An 18,517-nucleotide genomic window follows, 5' to 3' on the forward strand; every position below is an offset into this window, starting at 1 on the left:
ATCAACTCGTGGTGAACGGAATCATTCATACCCTTTGTCACGCCTCGGCCCATTCATCACGGGTGTTCTCTTCATTAGTGAGGATAAATACACAACTGTACATCCGCGTGATTATAATCATTTCTTAGCATCATACCATGACTACAAGAGCCATGTCATACCACGACTACACGAGTCATGTCATCATAGAATTTCATATCATCTCAACCTTGTAGAGAACCGTTTCATATAGTAGAACATCTGGCTGACTCCAGAGTCTCATTCATATACTCATACAAGGGAATTTGCTCAATGGCGAATAGGCCGTGGTAAAGGTCTTAATCACGTGGCATCATTCATATACATTTCATAATAGCATAACGATTGTCACATACATATCATCATTTGCCATTTCTCATGCATAATCACATTTGTCCCATCATTTGACATCACATCAAGGTCAATCATATCTCATTAGAAAGCTCAAAATGTATAGATTTTATCTCCAGAAGACATCAAGTCCAAATTCCTAAGGTTTCACATGAGAAATTGCGCATATTTGAAATTGGTTAAATCTGGGCAGTTTTGCACAGTAGCGGAAATTCCTTCAAAATAAATAGTAGATGGACTCCGAAAATTCTAAAATTTGGACATGTAATAAAAGACACCTGGATAAATATTTTTTATGAGGAAACCAAAGTCCAAATATTTCTGTAAGGCTGTGTTCGTTTGCGGAAAAATATTTTTCCGGAAAATATTTTCCGTGTTTTCCAGTGTTCGGGGGCGGAAAATGTTTTCCGTGGGAAAACATTTTCCTTCCCTACCCCCAAATCCTTCATTGTTTTGAGGAAAATGATTTCCTCTTTTCACAAAGAGGAAATCATTTTCCCCCAAATTGAAGGCAAAATTGCCCATGGCAGGGAAAATATTTTCCGTGGGAGAGGAAGTTGATCGCCGGTCGCTGGCCACGCCGCCGCCGCCGCCACCGCCGCGGCCGGTCGCCTGCCGCCGCCGGCAGCCGCCGGCGACCGGCCGCCGCCGGTCGCCCGGCCGTCGCTGGGCCGTCGGCCGTCGTCGCGGGTCGCCGGCCCGGCGGCCGCGGCCGCCGGTGAAAAATATTTTTCATATTGATCGCCGAACACCGGAAAATTATGTTCCGGGAAAACATTTTCCAGGAAAATGACTTTCGGGAAAATATTTTCCAAAAGGAGAATATTTTCCGCCAAACTAACGGAGCCTTAAGTGTCTCTTTTAATAACCCAAAGATAGACTAAAAATTGCTCACTGGAACAGAACCGTTGTTCCACAAAATCAGTTCTTTACCATACTCAAAACATCTCGAAAAATTATTAAATTTTTATATGTTGTAGAGAAAGAAGTGCTCAAGAACTTTTGTGAAGGAAGTTTGTTCAAACTCAGTCCAAAAGAGCTTGTACAAAATCAAGAAAATGTAAATATCACAGAAATACCCATTCTGGACAGTTTTACACGGTCCGAAAACTAGGCTATCATACTGCTCATATCAAGTCTAAAAATTATGAAATTAAAATATGTTAAACTTCAAGATATTTGGAACAACTTTGAAGGAGGAAATTTATGGAAATTCTGTCCACAAAGTTCTCCAAAAAAAAAACAAAACGAAGAGGTATAGAGGACCCGAATCTAGGTTTTCCAGAACAAGAACAAGAACAAGAATTGAGTCCGAATGGAAAACCACCAAATTTGATTCAACAAAACTCATACCCAGCAACTTGAATGGACATGCAACACCCATTTAGAACTCAAGAACACATATGCACTTCATTTCTAGGTTTGGTCATACCCATTCATGCACAATGAACATCAAGAACCACATATGCAAGCTATCAAATTGTATCTACAACTCAATTCTAGCAAAATCAAGGGTATAGGAAGATTGGAAGGCTTAGAAATGAGTCTCATCTCCTTGTCTTGGGTTGTCTAAGACTGGTAACATCTTCCCTTGGTTGTTGATCACGCCCAAAGTACAAGAAACAAGCTGGTATGAAGGTGGTCTGGCGGTGAGGAGCGGCTGAGAAAGAGGGAGAGGAGAGTGAGGGAGAGGTTGCTGTTGAGAGTTAGATGGAAAGAGAGAGAGAGTGAGCTGCCGTGAGGGTTAAGGGAAAAGAGAAGGAGAGAGAGTGTAAGGATGATTCTTCATCATGAGCCCCAAGATGGTGTGTCCAACAAGCCTCTCACCTTGCACAACAAGCTTCATCATTAATCATTCTCATGTAAGCTTTCATTATTAATTTTCTCATGTAAGCTTTATTGGTAGACATAAGTAACCATTCATAATTAATTGGCCTTAATTTCTCTAATTGTGCATGTAAAGATGGGATCTAAATTGTAGGCCATACGAGGGGTAATAGGGGCACAAATTGTGTCTTATAATGATTAATTCAAGTGCACAAAATATCCATATAAGACATAGAGTAATGGTCATTGTCCTAATCATCATTAAATAATCACCATAAATATTTACATATGGTTGAAATAGGGCCCCTCAATTGTCCAATGAATGCTCCAAAATTTTCAAATCAAATATTTGCCAAATGTATATCACCAAAATTTCTTAAATGTCTCGACAATTGTATAAATCAAACCTTGGTCATCACTAATTTCAATTCACATAACGTCACTAATCAGTTATGCGAAATTTCGGGATGTCACACACGAAAAATCCTAAACTGATACATTTGTGACAAATTTACTCTAAACTAATTTTTTGACTACTAAAAACCCTAAACTTGTACACTTGTGATAAATTTACCCTCCGTAAATTTTACTATCAAATTGCTAATTTGAATGATACTTGGTATTTGACGGGTATACCTGTTTGGAGTTATCATAGGTGTACCAATTTGTGATTTTTTTGGATATTAATCAAATTTAACGAAAACTAACATAGGGTACATTTGTCACAAGTGCACCACTTTGAGGTTTTTTGTGGTCAAAAAATTAGTTTGGGTAAATCTGTCATAAATGTATTAGTTTGGAATTTTTGATTGTCAAAAAATTAATTTGGAGTAAATTTGTCAAACTTGTACCGGAGTAGGATTTTTCCGTTGTAGTACTAGGCTACTAGCCAAAAAAGAAAAAAAGAAAAGAAAGTTAGTATTGGCTTGTGCAGGTTGAGCACCAAAGAAACGACGGCGTATAATGGACTTATCCGGCACAAGCGGACGCGAGCGGAGGAGGCGAAGGAGCCCATGGAAGATGAAGAGACGACGACGACGACGACGCCGACGATGACGATGATTAGAGCCGTCGTGGAAGCCATCCACTCCTCTCCTTCTCAGGCCGTCCTCTACCTCGCCGGCGGCGCCTCTCAGGTCCCACCTCTCTTCCCTCCATCTGATAATCATCGTGCGCGGCTCATCCTGTCGCCGCTGTGTGTCTTCGTCCGCGCGGATTTGTGATGCTTACGAGCTGTCGAACCAGGCTCTCGGGTGGTTGATGTCCTTCCCTGGAGCTTCCAACACCGTTCTCGAAGCCGTCGTCCCTTACTCCAGGATGTCCATGATCCAGTTGCTCGGCAAGGTCATCGTTCCCTTCCTTTTCGCGAACTCAAATCGCGCTCGCGAGTCGTGGTTTCTTGTGGCGGTTCCATGTTGTGGCGATTCCGATCTGGATTGTGAGTCAGTTTCGTCTGATTTGCGATCTTCAATTCGACCGGGATTGAAGATGCCTGCGTTGTCTTCAATGGTTTTGCAGATTCCTGCTCAATTTTGTTGTGACCAAGCTGCGGAGGAGATGGCGCTGCTGGCTTACAATCGTGCTCTCAAGCTTTCTAGAGCAGGTGACAGAATTTAATCAGTAATTCCAATTTTGTCTCTGAAAGTGGTTTTAAACTCCGTGAAGTTAGGGCTGCACTAGCTGGTGTTTAACAATTTATGCTGTAGTTTATTGATTTCTCTCGCATTTTATATCCCGAAAGCGTTTGACTATCTTCTCCTACCGCTACTGTGTATGTAGAATGCCTTTTATCTGTTTCTTTCATCGCGGAAGCACATTTATTGAACATTAAGCAGAGGGGAAGTGGTATTCTTAACCAGTGTGCACAGCGATATTCGTAAAGTTCCATTATTTCCTATAACCTACTTCCTTCTGTAGATTTTCGTGCTATTTTGATGCATGATCTAATAGGATGTGTCAATTAGCTTGCCTGTCCTATTATCAACAAGATCAAAGCCAGTAAAAAGTTACTGATTTTGTAAGTTATTTCACATGGTGGAATCTCTTAATACTCACTCTCGATTCACATGGATTGAGCCCTGGTACAAATATTAAGCTCACAACATGATGTAAGGGAAAACTCAAACAAGGGCTCTGATACCAATTGATGTAGTCAGAGAAGTGAAAGATCGCCAAAAGAACAAAAACAGGGCTAAAGTAGAGTTGAGTTGAAGCTGGAACAGAGAAAAGATATATATGGTTTATGAAAAACTAATCATGTTTATTGAATGAAGAAAGCTAATGAGTTAGAGACTTAGACTTATTTATTCTAGGGTTACAAATAATAGACGATCTTGATCTAAAATAACATCTCTAAAATCAACAATCCAATCTAACTAAACATTCGCATGACCATCATGAGAAAAGACTAAACGAAAAGATAACACTTAGAACTACTAATATAGGATATGCCCTCGTATCACAACACTTGTTATGATGTGCTGTTCATTGCTTATGATGTCTTAATGAGCCTGTGTCCGTCTCTTCCCACTTCGCAGATTCCCCAGTTATCGGAGTGGGTTTCACTGGCTCTTTGGGTGGAATACACCCAAAACGTGGAGATCATAGGTATCACAGCATTGGAATTAGCATTTATATGTCAAATCATTTTAGCATGTGGGACCGTGATATTAGATGGCATTATGAAATATTTTGCTGTAGGGCTATTGAATTGTTGAATCCTGATTTAGCAATGTTATTTTTTGTTGAAGTCACTTATCCAAATCAAGAGCGTTGTATACGGGTATGAAAAGTATGAATAAGTTTGCCAAATGACATTTGACAGAGCGAATAAGACTTTTCTACCGTCTCTTTTTTCTCCCATATTCTCATTGAACATTGGATTAACCAACATGTTCATATCTATCATCTATTCTTGACGACTTATCAAGTCAGTGAAATTTTGTGGTTTGAGGTTATACCTATCGATGTGTACAATGGCACCATCAACATAGTGTCCGCTTCAGGACTTAATCAACTACGATGTGCTTTTGAACCTTTAGGTTTTGTTGTATTATTATATAAATTTGTTAATTTGTTACTCCATCTACCTGATGGCTGTAACTTTATTCCATAAATAGGTTTCATCTATCAACTAGAACATCCAACGGAAGCTGGGTATCTTCAGTTACCTTGTCAAAGGTAAGTGTATCCAATTTCACTATGTTTCTTCTCCAGTCTAGTATGTATATCAAAAGATTGTTGGTTTCATTAGGAGCCAAATGGATGTAGGGATTGCGAACAAGGGAGCAAGAAGATGAGGTCTCAAGCCAGTTTCTACTTAAGGTGTGGCAATTTAATGAAGACAAAATGTCAATTGAGAAACTCGTCTGCCTTTCCTTTTTCTTTTTATCGTATAAATGTTGGAAGTTGGGGGTCCTTTTGTAGTTACAAAAGGAACTGTATTTTGTGACCTGTACAAAGATGCAGTCTCATACTAGGTGCTTGCCTGATCTCATGCTTAATATCTCGTGGGACTGATTTTTTGCCTTCTTCTTTCAATTAGTCCAAAAAAGTTTGACTTCCCATTTGCCGTAGGCAATTGCAAAAGCATGCAGAGTACCATCGACATTTGTTTCAGAGTTGACACGGTCTGATTCGTCGAGTGAATCTGAAAAAACTTTTGATGAAGATGAAGAATTAAAGCAGCTTATAAATGGCGAAGTATGCTTCAAGGTGTATCCTTTTTCCAATGGTATAGATTCTGGTTGTGTTCTTTGGAATTGATATATACAATGCAAAAAATTGTTACTTATCCATTTTCTGCAGATTTGCATGCGTCAGATGCAGAAAGAAAAATCATTCTGTCTGGTTCGTTTAATCCATTACACGACGGTCATCTGAAGTTGCTGGAAGTTGCTTCTAGGTACATTTGAGAGTTGGATGTTTCTAAGTGACTAGTGGTGTTGTGGACATATATCTTTATTTGCTTTACTAGAATGCAGATCATGATTAATAGTACAACTGATTGCTCATCTTTTGATGTTACCCACCTTGATGTCATGCTACATATTCTCTAGTTCTACTAGGGTTTTGAATCTAGTACAACAGGTGACATGCCTTAAATTGAAGGCAAATAATAGCCTAGCATAATTGTTTCACGGTACTTTGGCATTTCTAACCATTTGGACCAAAACAAAGAATATCAAGTTTCAACCTTTTAAATATCCACATAGTTTTATGAATTGTGTAGTTTAAGCTGTCAATGTAGTGATACAAGCTGTTGAAATGCAGATTACTATTATGCAGTAATCAAGAAGCCTGTGCACTGTTTTTTTGAACAATAATTTAAACTTCAGTGTTCGAAAAGCTTGAAAAATTGGATTTCTGGGAGAAGTATAATGATTTAGACTTGAACTTTAGCAGGGAAGGAAATGATTTAGTATAAAGCGAAAGAAAAAATCAAACTGCAGTATGGATTCTAATTTTTTCATGTTTTTCTTGACATTAGATTAAATTATATCTCTTTTTTCTTCTTTGGTTAAGTTCATGCTAACTTTTGGAATAACTAAATGTGGACTTATCATATTACACTATGAGTGCTAACATTTTAAGGACACAAAATCTCATAAAGGGTCAGATAATTTTCAATATAAAAAATTCAACCATGATTAGAAGGCAATTGAAATTAGAGGGGAAGGATGATAACATTTTTCTAATTAATTTCAAATGAAATTGCATGTTGAATTGATAATTTCACATGAACTGAATAGTTTTTAAAGAGGCAGGAAAAGAAACTTTAAACGCAAATTCCACCACCCACCCTACATAGTTATACTGATTTGCAGAATTTAAACTCGAATTGCTTCTATAATGGATGTTTGGCTAAAATTAAGTAATAAACTAAATGATGTTAGAGACTATTTGAATTGATTTCTTTTAAATTTTTCAGTTCTTAGTATATGAGCTTTTAAAGCAATATAAATATCAACATTTTGAGGTCTCTTAAAATTATTAGAAAACTAATGAGGTACTTTTATTGAAGTAATAAAGCAAGAATATAACACCTTAGTAAACGAAATGGACTGATAACATCTTCCTATAGAAAAAGAAAATCTAATTGATTAATGCCAAAGAAGCTACCACGTATCAGCCTCTCAATTTTACTTTGTTAATTTTTATATTACTTTTTCCTATAATTATTAATTGAAAAATTAAACAAGAATGGTTTGAACAAAGGTATAAAAACAGATTAGTATGAATAAAATATGACTACTTTAGTTTGAAGAACATGTTTCTTTTTATTTGTTTAGTTAACGGGACATGTTTCTCTCAAAGAGAGGACCACATGTCATTAATTCATAGGTCCTTTGCTTTTGCACCAAAATACATATCTAGTATTAGATGTAGGTGAATTCCTAGCAACTTATAGTTTTGTCCTAGCGGCAGAATTTTGATGTTCGACTCTTCTCAATAAGTTTGTGGGGTAGTGTCTCCATTGTTGTGTCACGGTGAGTCGGACAGCCATTTGCAGACTACAAGCTTCGACATCATTCTTTGCAATATCTAAACAGACGCATGAAGTCCTCTTGTTATGGGTTTCTGATATTACATCATGTGCCATTCCTGATATTCATGTTGGACTATTGTCCCTTGATCAGATGTTACAATTTTTTCATAAATTAATGAATTCTACTGCAGTATCTGCGGCAATGGGTATCCATGTTTCGAAATTTCGGCAGTAAATGCGGATAAACCTCCACTATCAGTGCAAGAAATAAAAGATCGAGTGAAGCAATTTGAAAGAGTTGGTGAGAGTTTCTTGTTCTTGGTTACCAGTCCTGCTGTATGAACTTTATTTTCCTGCCTGGATGTTCCACGCTGTCAATTTGGAAATTGAATGAACTCCAACTATGAAACCACTTATGTATGTTTTTGCAGATAGATATATATGGCAATGAATATAGATATATTTGGCAATGGATATGCATACTGTATTTCATTTTATATAGATTTGCTATCTGTAGTGAAGATCATGTGCTATTCTTTGAGCTTCTTTAGAGATTTACTTCAAAACTGCTGTAGAGGCCGTGGCTTTGGTTGGAGTTGACTTGTCGTTTGCTGCTATTTTAAACTCCTTCTGCACCCTCTTACATTTTCTTTTATCATGGTGAGTAAATGGCTGCAGTTGTATGTCCCACCTGCATTGCGCTTATCAGGATGAAACATTGTATAAAGAGTCGTGCAAGCAAGGCTAGAGCTTCCACTGTTGTTTCTGAGGCACAACATGTTTTTAAAAAGAGGAGGTTAATATATAGAAATATTACCATACTAAAAGCTGAAATTGTTTAATCAGGGTGTTGGCCATTGAATGATGACTTGTGAACTGTATGTGCTCTGCTTCTGCATAATCTGTACAGGGATGGGATGAGTCTTTGAAGTCAATATCTGTGTCCTTGTTTTTCTCTGAGGGCCTTTTCTGTTAGAACTGCTTTTGACTGCCAATGTTCCTTTTATACTTATATTGATATCAACCATCACACTTCTTGTGAATTTCAGGAAAAACTGTGATAATATCTAATCAACCATTTTACTATAAGAAAGCGGAGCTTTTTCCAGGCAGTGCTTTTGTAATTGGTGCAGACACAGCAGCAAGACTTATTAATGTATGTTCTCAGCCATCTACTGTAGATTCGTATTATTATTTTAGACAATGGCCCTGCATCAACTGTTCATAGCTTTCATTGGGGTTGATGTTTCTTGACGTAGCATATGGCTCACTTCAATTCATACTGCAGCTTCATGTTACTAGTGGTAAATGGATTGTGAAAATTAAGGAATATGTTTGATTGTCTTTCCACTTTCCAGTATTGTTGAGCAAGGCTATTTTGTTTTCTCAATGCTTTTGCAGTGTTTATGGATTTTGTTGATAATTATGTTGTGCAGCCAAAGTATTACGACGGAGATTATAAGAAGATGCTGCAAATACTTATTGGATGCAAAAGCACTGGATGCACTTTTCTGGTGGGCGGTCGTAATGTAGATGGAGTTTTCAAGGTCTGTCCTATGAGATTCTCGGAAATGTGCCCTTTTTCCATTTCCTTTTCTACCTTCGCTACATCTATTCCTAACTAACCCCAGAAGCTTGATCCATCAAATGCAACACACTGCAGGTTCTTGAGGATTTTGACATTCCGGATGTTTTGAAGGACATGTTCGTATCAATACCTACCAAAATGTTTCGCATGGATATTTCGTCCACTGAAATAAGGCGAAGTCGTGGAGTGTTATGATATTTGGATGGCATAAACAAAGGAATGGCGACTTTGCCTGGAAATTTAATGTTATATCATTAGATATATGTGGATGTGGTTACTCAACTCTTATTTATGCCCATAAAGAGAGGAATTATACCATACCTCTGGTGAAATAAAATTTCTCAAATAAAAACTGCGTGTGTTAGGAGTTGGGGGCAACACGCAGATCATGAAGCGCAGTGCTTATATGTGTCGCTTATCGTTTACTACTTAGTTAACCAAAAAAGAAGAAGAAGAAGACCCAAATATCGGCCCGCACATTTTCAACTTGCCCTTTCTAATCTTGCAGTTGCCGGAATATGATAACTTCTCTTATGCTGTATCTTCCATGTTAATAAATTGGAGTCTTGTTCGAGAGAGAGGTAAAGAGCGTTCTATCTTTGGGGATGAACATTCAGTTTTAACAAGTTGTCGAGGTTATCTACATCGGCATGAAGTGAACTCCCGGAGCATGAACGGATGAACGAAATAGTGGCGACTGTAAAACATATTTGGGGTGCATTACTTGGATACTGTGCTATCAATGTTTACTATGTTTAGTCCTTCAACAACCATGAGCCATGCAGTGAACAGACACCCGGAAGAAGAAAGAAGCTACACTGATTTGGGGTGCATTACTTGAATTAGAAAAGCCATTCTCTCTAAATCAAGGAACAGCTGCTGTAAACATAGCTGAGCCCTTCATATGGGAGTCTTACTCACAATGAACTGATAATCCTATTGATGGCATCTCTAGTCTGGTCAGACACTATAAATACTCGGAAGGGACAGAAAAGAGGGAGAAACTACATTTGACCTGCAAAATGGTGTCTGGTTTCTCATCAACTACCTTTTGAATCGAGAGGCGGCCTCTGAGGAAAATGTCTGATTAGGATTAACCTCCGGGAATGAACCCTTTTGGGACGAGATTGATTGCTGAGCTAGTTCGTGCGGCAGGAGATCGCCGAGCCCTCATCCGCCACAAGCTGCGCCGCAATCGGCGGCGCAGGTGCTTCTGTAAGTGTCCGTGTGGGCGGAGGCGGAGGCCTTGTCTTTGGACATGCCGTCGGCGCACATGAACACGACCACAATGAGCAGCGCAAGGGAGAGCAGGAACGCCGTGACGACGAAAACCGCACCGCTCGATGCTTCGCCTCCGTACCCTCCGGCGATGGCTTCTTTCCATTCCCTCACCATATCTCTCTCTGTCTCTCTGTCTCTCTCTCAGTGACTAGCAATCCTTGAGGAGTAATGAGAAAGCTCTCTTAAGATCTTTCCAAAGGTTTGCCTACCCCTTTTTGGCTCTCTCTTGTTGAATGGTTTTATGAGGTGACTTCGTGTGGATATTTTGGGACGAGATTCCTTTCACCCGATGAAGTCCTTTGGTTGGCCCCCCACCTCAACGACTGGTATGAAGTGGCGCTTTTCCATCCTCCAATCGCCGATACCATCTTTTCTTACGGACATTTATGCTCCGTTTGTTTAGTAAAAAAAAAAATTTTTTTTAAAAATTTTTCTTAAAAATAATCGCTTATATCTCTTACAAAAATGAACGAACGAAAAATATTTACCAGCGATCATTAATAGAAAAACGTTTTTCAAATCATTCGTTTCTCGGAAAATAAATAGAACTTTAAATAGAGTTCAATTTTGACTTCCCGGATTCTCTCTTCTGTTGGCCTATATTTACCTTCTTAACATCTATATTCAAGTCTACTTAATGATGTTTTCCCTCAAGAAGACAAGAGGTGTTAACAATGGAATCTTATCAAAATCTTCGATGTGGGGTGCAACTAATAGGTTATGCAAAGCACGATAATTTCGAAATGCTGCATATTTTTTCCCTATAGTGACATGTTCTAATAATCTTTCTCGGGGTCACATCAAGGGCCAATCGCCCGACAATTACTCGGTTACGGCGGGAGAGTGGGCTTGTTGTAACCCGAATCAGTCGGGTTACTCTAAGCGGCTTGGACACCCGACGTCATAAAATCATAGTAGTTTGAACACAATATTTTCTCTTTGCTTAATAAGAAAGTATCTGAATTCCTCTAAACACATGACTAATTTTTACCTATCCGAAATCATTAGGGGGCAAGACTTTCTCATCTTGGATAATGTAGAGCCTAAGCTTTCGAATTAGAAACTTCTTTCAAAAGGAGCTGCGATGGAAGAGGGTTTGATCGGCGTGGAGTTTTAATAATTATTGTACAGAATGGACTCGACCTGTTCCGTTTGCAAATTTTATATAATTTAGAGTCTTGTTCTTTTGAGTTTGGGAATGTGAAGTCGTGATTAACGGGAGTTAATCAATTGTGGGTGGGATTTCAAGAGAATCTTGGGCATAGATTAGTTTAACTTCACTGCATTTATTGCATTTTTATTTTTATTTTTGATCGTCATTTAAATACACGAGCAATGGTGGGTAACTCCCATCAGATATAGCTATAACTGAACTGTAACTGTGTCATGAAATTACTATAACTTGCATGTTTGATAATGCGTGCTTTTAAACTAAGGGCATCATAAAACTGGCCGGAGAAACTCTATATCGCCCCTTTGAGGCATTTTGATGAACACCATCTTTCCAAGTTGCGGCGCCCCTTCTTTCCACGGCCGAAGCTAGTACCGGTTCATGGCAGTCGCTTCAATGCAAAGTGGGAGCACTCCTTTTGACTAGGAATCTAGGGGGAAGTACCTTTTCCTTTTCGTACCCCGGCAGCATGGGTTTAGGAATTGGAGGAGATGAGATGGTCCAACCTTACCCAACTTCCACCCCCACAAAGCTTTATTTCAAAGCTTTTGAAGAAAGTGGAGAAAGATAAGGGAGCTTTTTGCGCGAGTGGGACATTACAGGCCCAATTGCCATCATGCTGGTGGTCGTGCTTATGGGTCAAAGTAGCCGGCCGTTGTTTTCAATAGTAAACCCCAATTAGCAAAACCCTACGGCGCCTCCAATAGAAGAACAAATGAAATATATAAAATATGAGGGAAAAGTTATTCAATTAGTTTTAAATCTATTGTACGGAAGTCAATTTAATCCTAAACTTTTTGATTATACCAATTTAGTCCTAAACTTTCGCGTGAACTTCCAATGTGAAATCGCTGATGTGGCGATTCAGTCATCACCATCGGTCCTACGTGGCACATGCCACGTCAAATCTCAGGACTTGTTATACTTTCGTGAAAATATTTTAGAACTTGATTGCGCTTTTTGAAAGTTTTAGGATTCAATTGCACTTTTGTGACAAGTTTTATGACTTCATTGCATTTTTTGAAAGTTTTAGGACTCAATTACACTTACGTGACCAGTTTTAGGACTTTATTGTACTTTTTGAAAGTTTTAGAACTCAATTGCACTTTCGTGACAAGTTTTAAAACTTCTAATACACTTATTCCTTAACGTGAGTAGGTTGCGTTTGGTGGATGGTCTTATTTAATTGGAAATTTTTTAAAAATCTCTAATGTTCATAACTCCATATGCCTTTTCTTGGTGAATTTGGAATTCCAAGCACAACACCCCTTTTTTTATTTTCACCCTGTTTTCTTTCCCGCATGCGGGTGCGAAAGCACTTTTTTTTTTTTGGTCAGAAGGAAAGTACATCCTTTAAAAAGCCATCAACTTTAGTATATTCTGGCTCTCAATCACAAGAAAAATCGAAAAAAATTAAAGTTAGAACGACATTCACATTGAATCGAATCGAAGTTCCAATCCAATTTATTCGTCGTGATGACTAAAGTGATATGTACATATATCTTTCCGGACGGAATTTCCGAAGATAATTTTCCCGTGAACTGATTTTTTCGGGGCCATTTTCATGCGAATCTTGTTTTTCTCGTAGGTCCCCTAGGAATTTTGTCGAGGATTTTGGAATCAAATTTCTTGTACAGTTTCTTCACGTCTCTGCTGCTTTTGCCAGCAAGATAATCCACTTCGTTCTCGTATCTCTCGTACAAAGCTGGTAGAGTCTCCATGCAAACGAAAGCTTACCACCAAAAAAAAAAAAAAATTAAACACAAAACGTAAAAGGAACATCAATTAGCATATAAAAATAATTACTAAAAAAATAGAGGAAAAATAATTGTTGCATTGAATTTGGGGGAGCTTACCAAAATATAACAAATTCAATGAGCTTAAGTAGTTGCCAAGGACCGACAGCATCCACAGGAATGCTATTGCCTAAATTTCACGCAGCACAATGATTTAGTCAAATAAATGCAAAATACAAGTAAGGCGGGTCGCAAAATTAATAGGAAAAAAAAGAAATTTTGGGCGACAAAATTCGTACCCCGAAGAACAGCCTCCAATCTTTACCACCTGAAATGTCGTAAACTCTTGAGAGTAGTCTGTCGATCTTTCGAAAAAAGTATCGAGACGTGGCCTCCGACAGCTGAAAGCTATATACATTGGGAGGGTCCCTGAGAAGTGAAGAACGGGTGGACTATTAGAAGGATGAAATAGATAGATAAATCGCGATTTTCACGTAAATCGATTATTGTAAAGCACTAGTAGTTATTGACCTATGGATCAAATCGGCCAAGTTAGACCAAATGAAAATGAAGGTCATCAATGCCAGGATGAGGTGACAGAGGAGGGTGACGAAATGGTACTCCACCACCTCGAAGAGAAACCATATCGCCGTGACCCCGATCAAGATTGCTAGCGACAGTTTCTCGTTCTTCCACAATAGTACGTCCGCGACTTGCGATGGCAAAATCATTCTCGCGAGGTTAGGAAGATTGAACAAGGCCAAAGAGAAAAGGAAATAAAATGGATAGGAGCATCAGTTTACCTTTTCCGCCGCCGAGGATGTTGTGCAGAGGCCTCTGACGGCCTAGCGGGTTCCGCAAGGGCGCGGGGTGGTCGTCGGAATCGGACGAGTATATCGGCATGATTCTGTATATGCACAAGGTGGTTAAGCTAATGTTTGTAGGATATTTCACACGGTACCCTAATTATGCATGGCTTATATAACGGGAAGGTGATTCCAAGCTTAGGTTTCAAGAAACTCATCATGGTACAGAAGAAAGGTATGGCTTCGGGAATGCTGATGATGTAGGAGCTTAGGGGAGGCTTCCTTCACATGCTTATATTTAATCAATATAATCACTTCTTGGGGGATCCAGATAACTCCACCTCTCTGTTGATGCCAAGTGTCCAAAACGGCGTAGATTCTTTGCCTGGGCTCTGAAATTGGACCCTTGCCATTTAGCTTTCTTATACGATACACAGACTTACTAATGGGGTACGGTAGATTTACTTTTCAAGTCACGACACCTCATTTTATAGAGATTGATTGAAACTGTTGAGATGCACGTGTGAACTGTGTTAGAAAAATCCAATATTAAAGAATTGGTGTGGTGTGGTGTGGTGTGGAGTAGTTAATATATCTTAATTGACTCACAACTCCTGGGTTTAAGTTTTTGAGTGGATGTGGGTCCAACGGGATATGTTAATGGCTCGAATTAAGACTCTCTCTTTGCGATCTCCGCAGGCGGGCATTAGAGATTCATGTCGAGACATGTATACGTAGAATGCTATCTGAATTAAGGGGGAGTATACCTAATATTGAATTGACATTATTGTCCTAATTGATTCATAACTGGTTTAAACTTTTAAGTGAATATGGATTTTATTGAATATATTAATGAGTTCTGACTTGGGCTCTTATTGCGCTCTCAACTAATGGTAGGATGATGGTTGATTGGTAGCCTACTCATGCGTAGTGGTGTTTGGGGCATATCTCAAGGAAGAAATCTCGCCATCCATGTGGTTTCCAAGTAGTTTTCACTATTTAGCTTGGTGATTGTACCTTGGAGTGATTGTAAACATTGTGATATAATAACGCGGTTCCAATAGCAGCCTTCATGGTTCGAGACTAAGGATAAATTTGGGCGTTGGAGATTTAATTTGAGACATGTGAATGCAAAATGATTATTGAATTAAAGGAAAACAGACTTAATACTGAGCTCTCAAGTAAGGGAAGATTATTGAGATGCACATGTGAGTTGTGTCACATCAGAGAATGAGTATGGTATATAGCAATTAATATATCCTAGTTAACTATAATTCGTTGATTTAAGCTTATGAATGAATGTGGGTCCAACTAAATAAGTTGACAAGCTTAAACTTGTGAATGTATTAGAGTTCTGTTGTGCGCTTTCAAGAAAAACAAGTTTTGGTAAGTTTCATCCCAACCATTTATCAATTTTTTTAGTGATATGTCGAGATTTTAGGAAGTAAATTGACACTTTCAGTTTATAACCACAAGCTTTGGGCAATTAATTGACTAAGCTGTTTACCGGCCCACGGGATGAAGATCTAACGACAATATAGGTATAGATCATGACATTTTGTAGGATCTCATCGTGGATCATCAATGTTTCATACGTTATAATTGGTCTATGATATCAATATACCGACCGCGATCCGACTGATTATAAGTGAGTATTTACATTAATGGGTCGCATTCCACATCTAAAAAGACCCTTCCTATAAACTGGGTTTCTAAACCCCCCTCATCTTTTTTAGGAAATTTTGTGTTTTGATGCCCCTTACCCTTATAGGTGGGCTCGGGTTTTATGAAAAGACATATCTGTTTCGAAAAAAAAAAATACTTTGCCATGTCAGTACACACCAATCATGTAGACCTGTGCTTCGAGTACACCCATAATGTCTTTCATCAATTGTCTCGGGAGCTAAATTAACAGAAGCAGTAGCTTTTTTAGTTCACTCTCCATCGGAATACATGCCAGGCCTGGGCTTCCTTTCCTATTAAGGGACTAATTGGTGATTAACATCGTGAAAGCTCACCTGCTCATGTATAATATTATGGTTCTATAAGACCATCTCAAACTAAAGTGGCTCGTCTATTCGGGGCTTTGTACTCGGACGTTGGCTCATGGGATTTGCACATAACGTGGGTATAAAGAATGTGGTGCTCTCGAGGTGGATTCGCAAGCGGTCGTTGCACTAGTTCCACCACGTACACTAGCGAGTTTGTCGGCGTAAGATGCCACGAGTTCAGATAGTTCATACTTATGGATAAGGAAAAACGCGAGCGCTGACTGATCGGCGAACCGGACGTTAGGAGGGGTGTTCTCGAGGATATTCAGAAGGAATTAACGCGCCGGAGGGGGTCTCGGCAATGTTACTTGGCGACCGAATCGACATCTCCTTGGCTAGAACAATAGGTTTTTGTTGCCAAACACAAGTTGATAAATGCGATCTCTTGAAAAGTTTGCCGGGCTTGATTGTAAAAGACTTCAATATTTTTGTACCGATTAAGATTGGATAGGAGCTTAAGTATACAAGCCTCCCGTCAGCCGGATGCATACAAGAACTTAATTGTTTCTATAAATTGCTTACCACATATCTAGAAGTCAAGTCGTTTTCGGTTGGCTCATGAATCATAATCCCTTTACATTAGTGAATTATACAACGAATCCGGTCAGAGTGGGGAGTCAATAAATTCTCATGATAGGATTCTTTATGTGTTCAGGAGGTAATCATCTGGCTGTTATTCAAATTGGCCGGTTTGACATGGTTTTTTATACAAGATTCGCTTTGAATTGAACTTCGAATAGAATAGAGAATGATTGACTCGGTCGTCCATACATCGAAATATCAAATTCCGCCATGATTGAATAGAAAAAGGCAGGACATTTCTATGAGTTTGTCTCGTTAAGTAGAGTTACGTCCACATGTAATTACAATTTATTGTTGTCTCCTGCCTCTCGTTGGCTTGAACTGATATAAACTTTGTTAGAATGTCCAATGTAAAAATTTAAACTGATAGGTCGATGGAACCCACATGTACATAAAGGACATATGAACCCCTAGTCAAGGGATGTGGACGCACGGACGAGATAAAACTGGAGTAGAACTCTGATACTATGTTGGAATTTCCAACCAAAAGCTTGAACTAATTAGCGGAGGGAGATTACATGTATATAAAAAGCATATAAAACTTTAATAAAATGATGTGCTGCTTGATTTATATGTGAGTTTTTGACTAGAAATTAAATAACACAAGGCTAACTTATGCTTACGGTATATGTGTTCGAACATTCATATACTAGAACCGTGTCTCCCTATATTAGCTTAACATTTTTAAAGCTCGTTCAGAACCTATTTGGTACATTTTTTAGCAGCAGCCACGATCGTGAAAAGGGGTGTTGCAGTTTTTACAAATCTTTGCTAAACTTTTGGCAGTTGCATCAATTTTTAGAAAGCTGCCTTAATCTGCTTTGAGGTGCTGCGGGTTTAAAGGATATTACTACGCAAAACACAAGTTATAACACTTCACAGCATAAACGCATAGTAACACAGTTGCAGAGCAACCGCAGCTATACCTTGTTGCTGCGTTCCGAAGCGATGTAATGTACATGTTCGTACTACATGCTTTAAAGTTGCAGAATCTTAAAACTTAGGCGAGGCATTCGTAAAATTTATCGTAAACCGCTGCAGTTTCAGAGGTACTATAGTTATGGGGGCGTTTATCAAACTGCTTATAAAAGTGACGACAGCTAAAAAACTACTGCAGAGGTACTCTACGAGACAACCTCTTTAGCGTATCGACAGCTGTTCTTCGCTCTCACTGGTACGAGAAGCGAACACGGTCTTAAATCTACCAGTATAAAATTAATCCCATCCCACGAATCAAGTGATAAAACTATGGTAGATCTCCTCGAAAGTTGGCTTATGGGTAGAACTAGGGGTGATCGGTTCCAGGGTGAGTAGTTTCCAGACTTGGAATCTGAAATCGACTCTGTTATAACCGGTTCCCAGTTTTTGGAACTTGAAACTTATCATGTTTGTCTTGAAACCTGTTTTAGAACATATCCTGTTTTTCTGGTCCGGTTTCAGGGTCTACCCAAGAACCTTTTTTTCTTTTGTTCCTTTTTGTGGTTTCATTTTTTCCAGCAAATAATATGAGTAGCAATGAAACAATTCAAAGTAAAATATGAATAATAAAAATTGCTATCCGTCTAAAGCAACAATCCCTAAGATGAGCAATAAAAATTACTATCCACCAAAAGTAATA

At 38.8% G+C, this 18,517-nt stretch overlaps 1 protein-coding gene and 1 pseudogene across 1 annotated transcript; one reads left to right on the forward strand and one right to left on the reverse strand.

Moving 5' to 3' along the window:
* The first annotated feature begins 3,159 nt into the window (after positions 1-3,159).
* LOC115666568 (uncharacterized) lies at positions 3,160-9,533 on the forward strand (annotated as a pseudogene).
* Positions 9,534-13,076: 3,543 nt separating this feature from the next.
* LOC115672982 (reticulon-like protein B14) lies at positions 13,077-14,424 on the reverse strand. The gene is made up of 5 exons (XM_030594996.2): positions 14,264-14,424; positions 13,992-14,172; positions 13,760-13,889; positions 13,581-13,650; positions 13,077-13,456 (listed from the first exon to the last, which is right to left on the reverse strand). Exons 1-5 carry the CDS (start codon positions 14,361-14,363, stop codon positions 13,287-13,289), a joined length of 651 nt encoding a protein of 216 aa, XP_030450856.1. The 5' UTR covers positions 14,364-14,424; the 3' UTR covers positions 13,077-13,286.
* Between the last annotated feature and the right edge of the window lie 4,093 nt (positions 14,425-18,517).

This window comes from Syzygium oleosum, unplaced genomic scaffold (genome assembly GCF_021117445.2).
Source record: "Syzygium oleosum isolate NSW1041296 unplaced genomic scaffold, Sole_v2.1 Sole_v2.02, whole genome shotgun sequence".
NCBI lineage: Eukaryota > Viridiplantae > Streptophyta > Magnoliopsida > Myrtales > Myrtaceae > Syzygium > Syzygium oleosum.

What these genes read in the sequence shown, in the direction of transcription:
- LOC115672982 (XM_030594996.2), bottom strand. Translation starts at nt 14,363, where the DNA reads ATGCCGATATACTCGTCCGATTCCGACGACCACCCCGCGCCCTTGCGG. An exon ending in CATCCTCGGCGGCGGAAAAG is followed by an intron (nt 14,173 to 14,263) that starts GTAAACTGATGC and finishes TGCCATCGCAAG; the next exon opens with TCGCGGACGTACTATTGTGG. An exon ending in ATTGGAGGCTGTTCTTCGGG is followed by an intron (nt 13,651 to 13,759) that starts GTACGAATTTTG and finishes CGTGAAATTTAG; the next exon opens with GCAATAGCATTCCTGTGGAT.